At 46.1% G+C, this 16,568-nt stretch overlaps 3 protein-coding genes and 9 non-coding genes across 15 annotated transcripts in view; 1 reads left to right on the forward strand and 11 right to left on the reverse strand.

The window, feature by feature from the left end:
- Positions 1-165: 165 nt before the first annotated feature.
- On the reverse strand, positions 166-237 carry trnad-guc (transfer RNA aspartic acid (anticodon GUC)). The gene has a single exon. It is a non-coding gene; the product is annotated as a tRNA-Asp (tRNA).
- Positions 238-420: 183 nt separating this feature from the next.
- On the reverse strand, positions 421-493 carry trnav-aac (transfer RNA valine (anticodon AAC)). The gene has a single exon. It is a non-coding gene; the product is annotated as a tRNA-Val (tRNA).
- Positions 494-1,939: 1,446 nt separating this feature from the next.
- trnav-cac (transfer RNA valine (anticodon CAC)) lies at positions 1,940-2,012 on the reverse strand. Its single transcript has one exon. It is a non-coding gene; the product is annotated as a tRNA-Val (tRNA).
- A 1,570-nt stretch (positions 2,013-3,582) lies between these two features.
- Positions 3,583-3,654, reverse strand: trnad-guc (transfer RNA aspartic acid (anticodon GUC)). Its single transcript has one exon. It is a non-coding gene; the product is annotated as a tRNA-Asp (tRNA).
- A 1,221-nt stretch (positions 3,655-4,875) lies between these two features.
- On the reverse strand, positions 4,876-4,947 carry trnad-guc (transfer RNA aspartic acid (anticodon GUC)). Its single transcript has one exon. It is a non-coding gene; the product is annotated as a tRNA-Asp (tRNA).
- A 300-nt stretch (positions 4,948-5,247) lies between these two features.
- Positions 5,248-5,320, reverse strand: trnav-cac (transfer RNA valine (anticodon CAC)). The gene has a single exon. It is a non-coding gene; the product is annotated as a tRNA-Val (tRNA).
- Positions 5,321-5,746: 426 nt separating this feature from the next.
- Positions 5,747-6,612, reverse strand: LOC115252426 (uncharacterized). Its single transcript, XM_029847593.1, has 2 exons — positions 5,961-6,612; positions 5,747-5,888 (listed from the first exon to the last, which is right to left on the reverse strand). Exons 1-2 carry the CDS (start codon positions 6,564-6,566, stop codon positions 5,805-5,807), a joined length of 690 nt encoding a protein of 229 aa, XP_029703453.1. The 5' UTR covers positions 6,567-6,612; the 3' UTR covers positions 5,747-5,804.
- Positions 6,613-7,817: 1,205 nt separating this feature from the next.
- trnav-aac (transfer RNA valine (anticodon AAC)) lies at positions 7,818-7,890 on the reverse strand. The gene has a single exon. It is a non-coding gene; the product is annotated as a tRNA-Val (tRNA).
- Positions 7,891-8,945: 1,055 nt separating this feature from the next.
- Positions 8,946-9,018, reverse strand: trnav-cac (transfer RNA valine (anticodon CAC)). Its single transcript has one exon. It is a non-coding gene; the product is annotated as a tRNA-Val (tRNA).
- A 1,145-nt stretch (positions 9,019-10,163) lies between these two features.
- trnav-cac (transfer RNA valine (anticodon CAC)) lies at positions 10,164-10,236 on the reverse strand. Its single transcript has one exon. It is a non-coding gene; the product is annotated as a tRNA-Val (tRNA).
- Positions 10,237-10,898: 662 nt separating this feature from the next.
- gm2a (ganglioside GM2 activator) lies at positions 10,899-14,064 on the reverse strand. The gene is made up of 4 exons (XM_029847594.1): positions 13,839-14,064; positions 13,476-13,628; positions 11,817-11,999; positions 10,899-11,447 (listed from the first exon to the last, which is right to left on the reverse strand). The coding sequence occupies exons 1-4, from the start codon at positions 13,935-13,937 to the stop codon at positions 11,292-11,294; spliced, it is 591 nt and encodes a 196-aa protein (XP_029703454.1). The 5' UTR covers positions 13,938-14,064; the 3' UTR covers positions 10,899-11,291.
- A 753-nt stretch (positions 14,065-14,817) lies between these two features.
- Positions 14,818-16,568, forward strand: part of shtn3 (shootin 3) — a 12,084-nt gene continuing 10,333 nt past the window's right edge. For all 4 annotated transcript variants that reach the window (XM_029847647.1, XM_029847648.1, XM_029847649.1 and 1 more), the window contains exon 1: positions 14,818-15,089. In XM_029847647.1, coding sequence (XP_029703507.1) covers positions 15,015-15,089 — 75 coding nt within the window. In that variant the 5' untranslated portion in view covers positions 14,818-15,014. The remainder of the gene's footprint in view (positions 15,090-16,568) is intronic.

A 16,568-nucleotide genomic window follows, 5' to 3' on the forward strand; every position in this document is an offset into this window, starting at 1 on the left:
TTGCTGTACTGTCAAATTAAAGGCAAAAGTTTGCAATTAAAGCAGATCTTGTTTTTTTCAGTTAAAGCGTTTTGCGGAGTAGAGCCATTCTAGACACACTTCCTAAAAGAAACAGCAGTTATGTTTCTGCCATTATAATTACCTTAGGTAAAAGGTAAAAGGGAACTCCCCGTCGGGGAATCGAACCCCGGTCTTCCGCGTGACAGGCGGAGATACTGTCCACTATACTAACGAGGACTTGCTCCGTAGCATAGAACATATACAGTGTAATCACGGTCATAAGCATAAGCTCAACATTCAGTAAGATTTTGGACCATTTTCATCGTTTGCTGCGCGATGTTCCGTAACTGAAGTATCGTTAGAAGATTTTGTCGTCAGAAGTTGCAAAAGACGCAGCCGTTCATAATTTTAACAAATAAGTGTTTCCGCCCGGTCTCGAACCGGGGACCTTTCGCGTGTTAGGCGAACGTGATAACCACTACACTACGGAAACCAGGTGAGGGACACACACCGCCAGTAGGGCTGGCTTTGATTGATTAAACGTGGTTAAGATTAAGATTAAGATGGACTTTATTCATCCCCGTGGGGAAATTGAATTATAGTAGCAGCTAATGCAGAGTAAAGAGACAGAAAAAAATAAATACAGATAGATTAGAATGTTATAAGCATATATACAGCATATATTATAAGCATATATATAATATATACATAATATAATATATACATATTATAAGCATTATAAGCATATATACATAAATATAGAATAAATTAGAAATAAAATTACAACATAAACATTACACAATTATTGTTGAGTTGGTTTGAGTGAATTGTACAGTTTAATGGCGGACGGCAGGAATGACTTCCTGTACCGTTCCTTAGAGCAGCGAGGCTGCAGGAGTCTGTTGCTGAAGCTGCTCCTCAGTTTGTCCACTGTGTTATGGAGGGGGGGGGGGGGGGTGGGAGGGACTGTCCATGATTGTCCGCAGTTTCAACACCATCCTGTCCCTCACCACCTCGTCCAAGTTATCAAGTCTACAGCCAACAACAGACCCTGCCTTTTTGATGAGTTTGTTGAGTCTGTTGGCATCCTTTGCTTTAATGCCTGCACCCCAGCACACTGCAGCAAAGAAGATGGTGCTAGCCATAACAGACTGGTAGAACATCTGGAGCATCCTGCTGCAAACACTGAAGGACCTGAGTCTCCTGAGGAAGTAGAGTCTGCTCATGGCCTTCTTGTAGACAGCATCGGTGTTTGTGGACCACTCCAGTTTATTGTCCAGCTGAACACCCAGGAACCTGTAAGATGGGACTATTTCCACGTCCTTCCCACTGATGCAGACTGGGGAGGGTGGGGACTTGCTTTAAATCAAAGGAACAAAATCTCAGGTCAAAGTACCATCATAAGCATCAAAATATTTGGGGCATGGTATTTCTATAAACTTAGACAACAGGATTGATTATAAATCTACTCATTTATGTGTGCCTTCTACTTTGACTTTGACAATTTTGTCTCTTCTTATTGCTGATGATGTGGTCCTCTTGGCCACAACGATTCCTGACCTGAAAGAGCCGAGCCTGAGCTGAGGAAGGCCACCCGACCCTTCGTGGAGCCGCTGGACCAGGCGGTGAGGAGCCCAGGGATCCAGAAGGAGCTCCACGTAGATCCGCCACTCCTCTGTGTTCACCTTTCTGTTGATTTCAGCAACACTGTGGGAGTGTGGGAGGTCACCTGGTGTCCACACATGACAAATTGCAACTCAACACTACGGTGCATTTGTCCAGATGGACCTCCAGCTGGGGGGCTTCCTTTTGGATAGTAACACAACAAAGACCTAGACTGAACACCTGTGTTGGCTCTGGTACAGCAGCCTGGAGTACCTGAAATATTTGTTGGAAGATTTTGCAAAAGACACAGCCCGTCAGGTTTTTAACCAATAAGTGTTTCCGCCCGGTTTCGAACCGGGGACCTTTCGCGTGTGAGGCGAACGTGATAACCACTACACTACGGAAACCAGGTGAGGACAGATTCCGGAAGTTTCGTCACAGTAATACCAGGTGGGGCAGGAGGCGCGAGGTAGTAGGGTTTTCCCCTCATGCTGTTATAAAAATATAATATACAATAATAAAGGACAAAAATAAAAAAGAAAGAAATTGTGTCTTTCATCCTCTACACAGCTTCAGGTCGTATAAGTTTAGGTTTTGTAGTGCTTTTATTTTCCTTTTTTATCGTGTTAAGCAGCCATTTGTAACGTTGTTAGTATGATACTTGAGTTCTTTAGATATTGTTTTCAACTCAGGAATCTGCCGCCTTGAGTTGGCTTTTGCGAAGACAGAAATGTTGACAACAGTGTGGACCAAAGTGGGGAATTCAATTTTATTTAAACACAAACACACTCATAAAACATTAAATCTCAAACTATGTACAGGAGTTAAATATTACTACTAAATAATAATAACATTAACAACAACAACAATAAATTTATGATAATAATAACAATAATAATAATACACCACCACACACAAACCCACAGAAACTGACAGACCAATACGTTTAAATTCTGATGTATAGAATGACAATATTCATTCATAATTCAAGACTTTATAACAATTCTTTACTTAGGGTGCTAAAGCACATCTTTTACAACCCAACTACTGAGATTTCATCGCCACAAGTAAATCGGTTACTTGAAAATAAAATATGAACAATTTCATTAGAATCTCAACGCAACCTTGGCGTTTCATTGGAGCGTAATTTGTCTTTAGAAGTCACCGAGGGTGGAATAAAATGTCGACAACGTTGGCGACGAGTTATGACCGTAATACAATAGGAAAAACTAGCTGGACAAGATATGAGTATATTGTAGCATGACAAATACATTATAATTTAGGGCCAATTATAACATTTAGGACAAAATTGACCACAGCCTATGCACAATTACGAAAAGTTTCCTCATTAATTAAGTAGGAAATCAAGCCCAAACTTACCTTCAGCGAAGTTTACCAGAGAATGAACTTTCCGGAGAGGAGCCGCTCATTAAAGAAATGGCAGAACAGCGCCACAGGATGATAGCGGCCGGACATATATTGCATCCGTAGTGGTTTAGCACTACTATTATAAATGAATGGGAAACGGTTTAGGGCCGTTTAGCTAAAAAAAAAAAATACAATATGAAAAACTAGCTTGACAAGATATGAGTATATTGTAGCATGACAAATACATAATAATTTCTGCGCGTTTCAATCTTTCAACAGCCAATCATCCGCGCGATTCAATCTTTCGACGTGTTCCCCGCCTTAAATTAAACTGCGGTCTCAATCACTACAGGATGATAGCGGCCGGAAATATATTGCGTCCGTAGTGGTTTAGCACTACTATTATAAATGAATGGGAAACGGTTTAGGGCCGTTTATCTCGAGCGAGATACCTCCATTATACTAACGGAGAACACATGTGTAAGAGAGGAGGTAGAAGAAGAATCAAGGAAGAACCTCACAATTGTTAAAAATGAAAAGAACTTTTGGGATATTAAGTTACTCTATAGTGTGTCGTTGCTGAAAATAGGCAAAAGTAAAAAAAAGAGACTCCCCGTCGGGGAATCGAACCCCGGTCTTCCGCGTGACAGGCGGAGATACTGTCCACTATACTAACGAGGAACGCGTCATGTTTAAAAATCCCCACCCCCTCCTTCACCGACACCGGCTACCGGCAAAACGCACAATCCGGACTAAACCTCAACGTTAACACGTCTGCTTTCAAACAATCCAAAACAATGTTTTCCAAAGTGACAAAGGTCAGAGCAGCTCCTGGGCCCTCAAGCAGGGTGTCCAGTCACGTGGCCTTAAAGGCGAGAAATGTGGTTTAAAATTAATAAAGTGTTTCCGCCCGGTTTCGAACCGGTGACCTTTCGCGAACGTGACAACCACTACACTACGGAAACGTGAATGAACTAAAATATTCAGTTTGAACTGAAGTCAACCATGATCGCTCAGGTCAAAGTATCATCATAAGCATCAAAATATTTGGGGCATGGTATTTCTATAAACTTAGACAAAAGGATTGGTTATAAATCTACTCATTTTACTGGTCAGCAGTGAAGAGGGATTTGGTCACATGACAGGAAATCAGGCCACGCCAGGTTAATTGGAAACAGAGGGAAAGTTCTTTCAGCTCACCTGAAGCTGGATCTCCTCCATGTGTGATGTGGTCTCTTGCTCTCAGATATTTGCATCTCCTCCAGCTCAGCTTGACATTGAGTCCAGCTCCTATTTCACCTCCCACAGATGGAATAAAATGTTGACAAAGTTGGCGACGAGTTATGACCGTAATACAATAGGAAAAACTAGCTTGACAAGATATGAGTATATTGTAGCATGACAAATACATAATAATTTCTGCGCGTTTCAATCTTTCAACAGCCAATCATCCGCGCGATTCAATCTTTCAACAGCCAATCATCCGCGCGATTCAATCTTTCAACAGCCAATCATCCGCGCGATTCAATCTTTCAACAGCCAATCATCCGCGCGATTCAATCTTTCAACAGCCAATCATCCGCGCGATTCAATCTTTCGACGTGTTCCCCGCCTTAAATTAAACTGCGGTCTCAATCACTACAGGATGATAGCGGCCGGAAATATATTGCGTCCGTAGTGGTTTAGCGCTACTATTATAAATGAATGGGAAACGGTTTAGGGCCGTTTATCTCGAGCGAGATACCGTCCATTATACTAACGGAGAACACATGTGTAAGAGAGGAGGTAGAAGAAGAATCAAGGAAGGACCTCACAATTATTAAAAATGAAAAGAACTTTTGGGATATTAAGTTACTCTATAGTGTGTCGTTGCTGAAAATAGGCAAAAGTAAAAAAAAGAGACTCCCCGTCGGGGAATCGAACCCCGGTCTTCCGCGTGACAGGCGGAGATACTGTCCACTATACTAACGAGGAACGCGTCACGCTTAAAAATCCCCACCCCCTCCTTCACCGACACCGGCTACCGGCAAAACCTTCACCGCGCGTCGTCGAGTCATCCTAACCTAACCTGGAAACACAATATAAACAACCAGGAAAATGACTCACAAATCTCCAGATTGACGCACAATCCGGACTGAACCTCAACGTTAACACGTCTGCTTTCAAACAATCCAAAACAATGTTTTCCAAAGTCAGAGCAGCTCCTGGGCCCTCAAGCAGGGTGTCCAGTCACGTGGCCTTAAAGGCGAGAAATGTGGTTTAAAATTAATAAAGTGTTTCCGCCCGGTTTCGAACCGGGGACCTTTCGCGTGTGAGGCGAACGTGATAACCACTACACTACGGAAACAAATACTGGTGTCTTTGGTCTGTGTCAATTCTCAATCATCCAGGTCATAGTTATCCAAAGTGGTGGGCTAAAGCACTTCCTATCGCCCACATACAATGAAGCCATCCAGTCCTTCCAACAACAAACCAAACATTCCCACCGTTCCAGGAGACCTGGAAACTCATCACCACGTGAGCCAGCAGACAAAGGGGAGACACCTCAACTGAAACAAGGTGAACGACCCTACTGACGACTCTCAGGTGACCACCCAGATCATTAGCATGCTCTTTTGGTTTCACTTTCAGCTTCCATCACTGGGAGCTGGAGAACCAGATTTAACAATCCCCTCTTGGGGTGAATGAAGGTCGGTTTGGAGAGAACTCTGCCAGTGACCCACTCAGATCACAGCAGGAGGCTCCTGGTGATTCACAGAGACACAGCAAAGAATCTGAGTTTTGTGTTTAGGTTTATTCACATTCGGGTGAAACAAGAGGCTGAAGGTGGTTTAGTTGCTTCCCTGCTTTCCCCTAAATACGGAGCTCAGTTTTCTCCAGAAACTGTTCTTATTGCTTTTCTTGTCCATCAGCTCCTGCAAAAGAGAAAGTGTGTTTTGGATTATTCTCCTGAACATGTCCGTTAACAAGAACCCACATCTACTAACCTTCAGCTGAAGCACCTCTTCTTGCACATCCTGGATCTGCAGCTTGGTGGTCTGGTCCAGTTGCCGTCTGGCCTTCTCCTCTCGCCACATCTCCAGCTGCTGTTGGTGCTGGCTCCACTGCTGCGCTTGGACCTCCCACTGGTGACAGAGCTCAGCCATCATGGTCTTCAGGGTCCCCTGTATGCCTGAGAGCTGCTTCCTCACGGCCTGCTCGTGGTGGGAGGGCTTCTGGTTGAAGTCAGTCGCCTCATCAGACAGCTTCTCTCTAAAGAAGTCTTCATTTCGTGAGAGCTGCAGCTTGATCTGCTCATCTTTCTTGCTCAGCTCTTCCTTGAACCGTTTGTGTTGCTCCAACAGCTGATTCCTGGAGCTTTCTTCAGCTCTTGAAATCTCCTGCAAACATCTCTGCTCATGCTCAGAGATGTGCTTTTTAAAGTGCTCCGTCATCTGCATCACCTCCCTCCGGTGAGACTCCTGCAGCTCTTGGAGCTGCTCCTCCACAGCAGCACATTTTCGGGTGGAGTCGTCCAGTTGAGCCTCGGTGGAGCTCAGTTGGTTCCCGCTCTTGGCTGCTGTCAGCAGCTCGATGTCTCCCTGTTCTAGCATCGTCACTTGTGTCACGGTCTCTGTCGCCTCGATCAGCTAAATCCGAAGCACCGCCAGGATCATTCAGGATCCAAGACAAATGAGTCTTTCATGTTTCGTCTTTTGTCTTTGTTCAGACTTCAAAGACATTTAAGATGGCCATTGAGCCAGATGAGCCAGTGCTGTGATGGAAGCCACGTGAGCTGTAGGCACCTCAGAATTGATACGTACTTCTAATAAACACACTCTTCAATCCTGGAATTGCATTTTGAGCTAAACTCACCTCTTATTCACCTCTTGGACGCAGGAACAGGGGGGGGGGTGTCGGGGGTGTCCTACCTTTAAGTTTGAAATGAATGCGTAAATAAACAATGCCTGATTTCAACATGTGATTGAGTGAAATGGGAGCTTGACTGTAGTTTAAGTCTGCTTCTGAGAGGACCAGCCTCTCTGTTTAGGAATTTAGAGACCGTCAGCACGGGAACAAACTCTAGATTTTCCTTTCAAGTTAATTTATTATGCCTATTTTTGATATTTCTTATCTTAGTCCTTATCTTACTATATTATTGTTACAAACACCATGTCAAATTTCTCTTATGTGAAAAAATGAACTTAGCAATAAAGTCCTTCCTTCCTTCCTTCCTTCCTTCCTTCCTTCCTGAAACTTTATCCAAGACATACATTCAGTTCATAGTGGGAGAAGCAAAAAGAGAAACAAACAAAAAATGAAAGCAAACATGAAAGAATGAACAAATCTCGGCTCCATAGTGGGATAGCAAATTCTTTCAGAGAATCGAGGGGGTGATACCACATGATTCAGGGAAAACAACCAACACCAGGGATGTCCCAGCCCATCACCACAGGAAGTGCTGCCCAGGAGAACATCCCACCTGGTCCATGAGGAAGTGCTGGGGCAACGACTCAAAGGAAAACAATGAGTAAAAGAGTATGAGATAAGATCATGTCACACTGAGGTGGGTTGTTCTCTCTGAGACACGTAACATGTAATTACAAACTTAGATTCCAAGCAGTTAAAAGAAAAAGGAAAAAGCCCCCTCCCGTCCCCATCAAATGCACTAACAGGCGCACATACGAGCACACACAAACAATAAGCACATGTTTTGCAGGGTGAACTACATCAGTAGGGGGCGCTAATGAACAGGTATAATGTGAGATTCAGTAAGAGTTTGGACCATTTTCATTGTTTGCTGCGCGATGTTCCGTAATCGGAAGTTGCAAAAGACGCAGCCCGCCGTAGTTTTAACCAACAAGTGTTTCCGCCCGGTCTCGAACCGGGGACCTTTCGCGTGTTAGGCGAACGTGATAACCACTACACTACGGAAACCGGGTGAGGGACGATTGCCGCCAGGTGGGGCAGTAGGCGCGAGGCAGTAGGGTTTTCCCTTCATGCTGTTATAAAAATATAATATATAATAATAAAGGACAAAAATAAAAAAGAAAGAAATTGTATCTTTCATCCTCCACACAGCTTCAGGTCGTATAGGTTTAGGTTTTGTAGTGCTTTTATTTTCTTTCTTTTATCGTGTTGAGCAGCCATTTGTAACGCTGCAGCAGACACTTTAACGCAGTTAAAGCAGTTACCTGAGAGGTGAGAGTTTATCTGCTCCGTTTCAGTTCCAGGTTCTAGGTAATTGGATGGTTTCAGGTTCTCCAACCACAGGGTTACATGTCACTTCCTCCAGTCTTCTCTGGGTCTCCTGTTGCTGAAACATTCACCTGCAAGTGTAGATTTGTCTCACTTAGACTCAAACTCAGCAGAAAATATTCCTTGAAGGTGTCAGGACGGCGCATCAATAAGGAGCTACGTGAACCTTTGACCTTCCCGTTTCCATGGAATATTTGCTGGTCATTCATTTGTTTGATTGTTTGTTAGTTTTGTAGAGTGACTTTCTGTTAATAAGCTCAATCAGCTCAAAAGCAGAAGCAGTGACTCGGTAAATTAATATGGAACTAAAATGAGGATGTGGCATGAGACACTTCACAATAAGACAAATGATGTAGTCCAGAGACCCATAAGCACCAGTGACCCGGCCCGTTGCTGCCCTCCCATCTTGTTTGGGCCTTATTGTGTTTGGAATGAGCCATCAAAAGAGGGATAAATAAAAAATGAGCAAAAAAAGTGAGAAATGTTGGATTTATTGTGACTGAATCAGGCCCTGGAATCACACATGATTCTCTCTTCTCAGCAGAACATGAACAGCTTTAAATGTTTACATTTATTCAGATGGAGTAAAAAAATCAATCAATATTTAAAAAAGAAAGAAAACCACATTTTGACACATTGTTTGCTGCACGATGTTCCGTAACTGAAGTATCGTTGGAAGATTTTGTCGTCAGAAGTTGCAAAAGACGCAGCCCGTCATATTTTTAACCAGTAAGTGTTTCCGCCCGGTTTCGAACCGGGGACCTTTCGCGTGTGAGGCGAACGTGATAACCACTACACTACGGAAACCAGGTGAGGGACAGACACCGCCAGTAGGGCTGGCGTTGATTGATTAAACGTGGCACTAAAAATCAAAAAGGAACAAAATCTCAGGTCAAAGTATCATCATCCCGATAGTGATGTGTGTGATGTTGAGCTGAAGAAGAGGAGGAGGAAGAGACGTCATCCAAATACCAAGGAAGGAAAGCAGGAAGGATAGGAGGAAGGACAGAAGGAAGGACAGAAGGAAGGACAGAAGAAAGGATAGATGGAAGGATAGGAGGAAGGATAGATGGAAGAAGGACAGAAGGAAGGATAGATGGAGGAAGGATAGAAGGAAAGAGAGATGGGGGAAGGAAAGGAGGAGGAAGGAAATGAGGAGGGATAGATGGAGGAAGGAAAGGAGGAAGGATAGATGGAGGAAGGACAGAAGCAAGGATAGATGGAGGAAAGATAGGAGGAAGGACAGAAGGAAGGATAGATGAGGAAGGATAGAAAGAAAGAGAGATGGGGGAAGGATAGATGGAGGAAGGAAATGAGGAGGGATAGATGGAGGAAGGAAAGGAGGAAGGATAGATGGAGGAAGGACAGAAGCAAGGATAGATGGAGGAAAGATAGGAGGAAGGACAGAAGGAAGGATAGATGAGGAAGGATAGAAAGAAAGAGAGATGAGGGAAGGACACTTCTGGAAAATAGACGATAAAACCTTTGCAGAGTATCAACCTAAACAGTGACTCCAGCTCTTGCTGGGCAGTCGCCAGCTGAGTGTGAAGTGGCTGAAGTGGCAACGGCTGCTACTGGAGCAGGTGTGACACACGTGCAACGTTGTTCACGGAGAAAAAAACCTTTCAGGAGGCAGAGGTGATTCACACGCTCGCAGATCAATCAGGAGACACACAGACATCGGTCAATTCACCTTTCTGTTGATTTCAGCAACACTGTGGGAGTGTGGGAGGTCACCTGGTGTCCACACATGACAAACTGCAGCTCAACACTGTGGTGCATTTGTCCAGATGGACCTCCAGCTGGGGGGCTTCCTTTGGATCGGAGCCTATCAACACGACAAGGTTCTAGTCTGAACACCTGTGTTGGCTCTGGTACAGCAGCTTGAGTACCTGAATTATCGTTGGAAGAAGTTGCAAAATGCGCAGTCCGTCATATTTTTAACCAATAAGTGTTTCCGCCCGGTTTCGAACCGGGGACCTTTCGCGTGTGAGGCGAACGTGATAACCACTACACTACGGAAACCAGGTGAGAGGAAGTTCTGGAATGTAGATGGAGCCAGTTGAGATTATCTCTGGGGCTTCCTTTGGATCAGAGCCTATTACCGGAACAAGGTCCTAGACTGAACACTTGTGTTGGCTCTGTTAAAGCAGCCTGGAGTTGGATCTGTTGGAGAGTTTATCTGCTCCGTTTCAGTTCCAGGTTCTAGATAATTGGATGGTTTCAGGTTCTCCAACCACAGGACTCACACGTCATGTCGGTGAGCAGCGGTTGCTGAAACATTCACCTTTTACTGCAAGCGTAGATTTGTCTCACCTAGACTCAAACTCAAAACAAAATATTCCTTGAAGGTGTCAGGAATCAATAAGGAGCTACGTGAACCTTTGACCTTCCCGTTTCCATGGAATATTTGCTGGTCATTCATTTGTTTGATTGTTTGATAGTTTTGTAGAGTGACTTTCTGTTAATAAGATCAATCAGCTCAAAAGCAGAAGCAGTGACTCGGTAAATTAATATGGAACTAAAATGAGGATGTGTCATGAGACACTTCACAATAAGACAAATGATGTAGTCCAGAGACCCATAAGCACCAGTGACCCGGCCCGTTGCTGCCCTCCCATCTTGTTTGGGCCTTATTGTGTTTGGAATGAGCCATCAAAAAGAGGGAAAAATAAGAAATGAGCAAAAAAAGTGAGAAATGTTGGATTTATTGTGACTGAATCAGGCACTGGAATCACACATGATTCTCTCTTCTCAGCAGAACATGAACAGCTTTAAATGTTTAAATTTATTCAGAAAGAGTAAAAAAAATCAATCAATATTTAAAAAACAAACACATTTTGACACATCTGAGATGAGGCTGAGAACAGACTTAATTCTAAATAGAAAACAAAAGTGCATCGCTGCATGAAACCAGCAGCACACACTCGATGTGGCATCAAAGTTCACGTAGGGCGCCTTAGAAGAAGAAAACCCTGAGGTCAAAGGTTAAACGGGTCAATGAGCAGAGAAGCTTCCTGCCTCCGAGGCTCCAGCCTGCTGTCATTTCTGTGCCAAAGGTTCCTGAGCCTTTGTGGTGCTCAGGCAGAGTGGACGCTGAGGAAGATCTTCAGGCAGCCCAGTTCTTTACCATCTTTGCCCAGAACGCCCTGAACCCGGTAATCCCCGTTGGTCAGCCAGTGGGGCAGATCCATGTGGGGCAGGTAGAACTGCGTCTGTGGCAGCGAGTAGGAGCCCTGAGGAGGCACAGACAGAGGGCATTCTGGGAACTCTGGCAGGTTTCTTTCACATTAACGTTTTGGCCTCGTTTCTCATGAGAGCAGCCAGTAAAGTGGCAACAGTGGCGACATTCCAGCCACCTTCCAACACATCCATCATTCTGGTCACCTGACAGCAGCTCATGGAGCCCTGGTGAGAGTTCTCACACTCGGTACCAACGCTCCACACTCCTGACAGGTTCGGGTCAAAGAGGGCGTTCATTTTACACCCAGTTTACACCCGGAGATCAGAAAAGTTACAACTAAAATTAGGAATTCTGCAACATCAGGACTCTGGTGGATAAAACGTTCCAGTTTGTCCCTCCCAGAAGGAAGCAGCACACTCACGTCTTTGAAGGGGCACCGGCAGGGAAGTCCGTAGGTGTGGAGCGGTTCTGGACAGTCCTGACCCGGCGGGATCAGCTGGTTCAGAACATCACAGGCATCCCGATAGTGACAGCTGCCCAACTCCTCCACACATGGAACCTTGACCCAGAAACCAGCCACCTTCTTCTCCAGTGTGATGTTGAGCTGAAGAAGAGGAGGAGGAAGAGACGTCATCCAAATACCAAGGAAGGAAAGCAGGAAGGATAGGAGGAAGGACGGAAGGAAGGATAGGAGGAAGGACAGAAGGAAGGACAGAAGGAAGGATAGATGGAGGAAGGAGAGAAGGAAGGATAGATGGAAGGATAGGAGGAAGGACAGAATGAAGGACAGAAGGAAGGATAGGAGGAAGGAGAGAAGGAAGGACGGAAGGAAGGATAGATGGAGGAAGGATAGGAGGAAGGACAGAAGGAAGGATAGATGGAGGAAGGACAGGAGGAAGGACAGAAGGAAGAATAGATGGAAGGATAGGAGGAAGGACAGAAGGAAGGACAGAATGAAGGACAGAAGGAAGGATAGGAGGAAGGAGAGCAGGAAGGACGGAAGGAAGGATAGATGGAAGGATAGATGGAGGAAGGATAGGAGGAAGGACAGAAGGAAGGATAGATGGAGGAAGGATAGGAGGAAGGACAGAAGGAAGGACAGAAGGAAGGACAGAAGGAAGGACAGAAGGAAGAATAGATGGAAGGATAGAAGGAAGGATAGGAGGAGGGATGAGGGTGGAAAGATAGGAGGAAGGATAGAAGGAAAGAGAGATGGAGGAAGGAAAGGAGGAAGGACACTTCTGGAAAACAGACGATAAAACCTTTGCAGAGAACAAAGATAATAAGAAGAAAACAGTGTAAAAAGGCAAATAAAAGCACTGCAGTCACCAAATCACACGTTGATCTTTCAAATTAAAATTTATGGAAAAGTTTTATATTGTTCTAAAATCAACAAATTTCCCAGGATCAAAGGATGAAAGAAGCCGTGAGGGTCCTTGTAGGAGTGTCACCTTCTGCAACCTGCTGCCCGTAAACGTTCCGTTCTGCCGGTGTCTTCCTGCCCAACACGACCCGCCGGGTTCCCTCAGAGCGGCCGGAACTACGTCGGTTCACGACCCGCCGGGTTCCTTCAGAGCGGCCGGAACCACGTCGGTTCACGACCCGCCGGGTTCCTTCAGAGCGGCCGGAACCACGTCGGTTCACGACCCGCCGGGTTCCCTCAGAGCGTCCGGAACCACGTCGGTTCACGACCCGCCAGGTTCCCTCAGAGCGTCCGGAACCACGTCGGTTTACGCCAGAGCAGACGCAACCTCGCCGTGACCACAGCGGCAAAACCAGGCCGACTAAAGCCCAGGATCAACGTTCGTCTGAGACGTCTTGTGGGTCAACATGTGAAACCAAACGATCTCAAACAACTCTGAAAAGCACGACTCAGCAGAAACAGCGGCGGCGCCTCAGGTGACCTTTTCACGACCTCCAGGTATCTGATAACACGTTTACTCTAAAGGCTCAACGCAACTTTGCAGAACAGACCGATTAGAATTTCGACATCACGCTGGTGAAAGTCACTTTCAGGAAGAGGGAACATCTGTGGTCCCAGTCTTGGTCCCAGTTCCTGCTGGGCCAGGACGCTACTCACAGGAAGTGGAGCACTCAGCTCCACCGACGTGGACCCGGAGGCCGTGGCCGTCAGCGCTCCCGGGATGGCGATGGGGTCTGGAGACACGGTCAGGCTTTTGAGAACAGCTGGAACATCTGGACCGCCACAGTTCTTCCAGTCAAAACCCTGAATCTGAGGACAAATATAAAACTCACATGAGCATTCGTCTTCTTTAAATGAGCAAAGGGGCGTTTTGGGGGTAATAGTCAGAACCAGAACCTGGGTTTTATTTCAGTCAGAGAGAAATAAGGTCAGATAATATCCAGGATAATAAAGCCTTAAACTGCCTTCCACACCAGGAAGTTACAATTTTCAGCAGTTCTGCTCCGCATTCTTTCTCACCTTCGTCACTTTTTTCCTCAGCGTGGACGAACAGAACCGAGCTTCGGTTAAAACAGCGAGCAGACCGATGGTGATGGACAGCGCCGACAGTAAAACCATGTTTTTGGCCTTTGGTTGACCCAAAGCAACGAGACCAGACGATCGTTGTGGCGACTCGGACACAAAACCCAGCTTTTATTCCGCCGCTCACGTTTACTTCCGTATTTACTTGCCAGTGTGTCACATGGTCGCTGAATCACGTGACCCGCTTCGACCAATCAGATTCTGAATTCAGCGTTTCCGCTCGTAAATATTTAGATGAATGTTTGTCTTTCATATTTGTGTCTGTGATTAGAGATTTTATCACAGTGATTTTGGTGATTAGGGATTGTGTCACTTTATGAATCCGTGCGTGAAGTTACAGGAATAACGGACGAGGAAAATGGGAGAGTTTAGTTTTTAAGTCCTTATTTTCAACGTTCACAGTTCAGGCCGAACATGTTAATAAGTTTATTATTACGAGTGGTGATGAGTACCATGAGAAAATGCTGTTCTTGCACGTATATATTCATATTATATTGGCCTGTTGAATGAAGTCTTTTGTATGAGATTAATAAGATGTCTTTGATGTTATGTCTTAAAAAAGCGTGTAAATGATATAAATATTGTTACTTAAAAAACAGTTAAAAATGGAAAGACGCACCTTGTTTTGGCCCAACCTCTTGATCTCGCTACAGCAACGTTGTTAATGTGTTCGTCAGTGTCTTTAAACTTAAGTTAAATCTAAACTCGGTGGTCAAAACTGTTCAGATGATGTATTTTACTGTATTTTAAATCACGTTTCTTTCGGCTGTTTTTAATCCGTCCTGCGGACTGAACCCGCTGGCGAGTAGATATAAAATCGTTGTATCGGCTCAGATGAGGCTTCTCTCCATGGGGACCGGAGCGGTGGGGGGGTGGGGGTGGGGGGGGGTCGGGGGCCAGATGATGCTGTGGGAGAGGAAGAGGAGGTTCCTGTCTGCCGGCAGCAGCGCAGCGCACCGACCTCCTCTCCATCACATGTGCTCCGGACGGATTAAAATGGGCCCCGCTCCTTCTTCCTGCTGCTGTTAGGCAGGATCCGCTAGCGGGCTCTTAGTTTCTGTCAGAGAATTTGCAGGAATATTTGTGTCCCAGTTTTCCATAAAAAAAAAAAAAATGCTTCCGCGCTCATCATCCGCGCAGATGGAGGGATGCGCGGAGGAGGACGGAGACGCGCACATTCGGTCAGAGGTAACGCGGTTCCGCATCTTTTCTTTCCTCTTTTCTTTACTGTCTGTTTCCCTCTCCCTTTGTCTCCGTCCGCACCGGCCCGGTTGGGTCGGTCCGGCTCGGCGGGCGCATTTTCCGGGGGGAGATGGTTCCGCCGGCCGGCTTCGCCCGCTGGAGGGTCCCTCAAAGAGCCGGACCCCTCCCTAAATCTGCCGCCTCGTTCGCCATTTAAGCAGAAAGATGACGGGACTGTTCGCGGATTTTCATCCTTCGCATTTGTAAATTCAAACTTGATGTCATATTTTCAATCATCTGCTGACCCGACGCTTCCGTTGTTTAAGATCTAAAAATAGAACTGGTCGGTGTGAACGCCGGGACCTAAACCTGCAGCATCTGGGCTCAAATTCAGCCAAATTCTCAATGATGCTTCGGACCTAGTTTGGTAGTGAACCCTCCACCTTCACCATCTTCATTAGGGCCATGTGTCACCATGGGTCCCCGAAGGAGGAACTTAAACTAGCAACCCTGCCCTCTTCAAACAAAAGGAAGAGACCACTAAGGCTACATTAATGCCTTGCACCTGGACTGGGACCAGAACCACCAACATATCACAACCTCGTCCAGATTTAGCGTCTTGCTCCGTCCTCATTCTCATTCCAGATGTTCTACAGAGTAAATTTGACCAGTAGTTCGTGTCCTGTTTTAGCAGCCACGGCGCCTCTGAGCCTGGAGCTGCTTCTTTCTAAGGTTTGTTCCGACATGTGGAGCTCCTGACCCACATTCGTCTGTTGTAGGTGGAGACAGCAGCTTTTGTGTCCACACAATGAGCACCACCTGTTAGCTCCACGCGCCACGTTAGCCCCATATGTCCTCTGGGGGTGAGCGTTGGAGTTGAGCAGCACAACTCTCCTGAAAGAAGAATTAGCCTAGCTAACCCCGCGGCTCCTGCTAACTAGCTGCTTCCAGACTCCGTTTGACCGTTTGAAAGATCTGCAAAAGTTCAGACGGATCGAGGCTAACTGGTAATGCTAACAGCAGCGGATAGGAATCAGATTTTCAAAGCCGTCCTGATAAGTTCCGTTGCTGCTGGGGGGTTTAGTGCTGCGTCGTTTTGTGCTAAAACAGGTGCAGCTGTCGTAGCTTCGTAGGATAAATTAGCACAGCGGCGAAGGCGGATCCTGGATCAGCGCGGTGGAGGGAAGACGCTGTCGCTCTGTACGCATGCGTGTAGATGCCCTCAGAGGAGGCAGGGCTGATGTTTGCATCTGCTCCCGACCCGCTCGGCCGGGCGCAGGTGAGCTGCCGACCTCGTTCTCCTCAGGGAAACCGGAGCTGACGGCGCCTGGATCTGCAGGTGGAGCTGAGAGAACGTGGGCCGAGTGCCTCGTTCCCCAGAGGGGAGCCCACCGGCACCACTTCCCCTCCATGTGCTCCGGCCTGGACCCGCGGTGTCCCTCGGCTCTGAGTCCTGGTTCCGCCTTTGAGCAGCTCGTCGTTCAC

This window comes from Takifugu rubripes, chromosome 14 (genome assembly GCF_901000725.2).
Source record: "Takifugu rubripes chromosome 14, fTakRub1.2, whole genome shotgun sequence".
Taxonomy (NCBI): domain Eukaryota; kingdom Metazoa; phylum Chordata; class Actinopteri; order Tetraodontiformes; family Tetraodontidae; genus Takifugu; species Takifugu rubripes.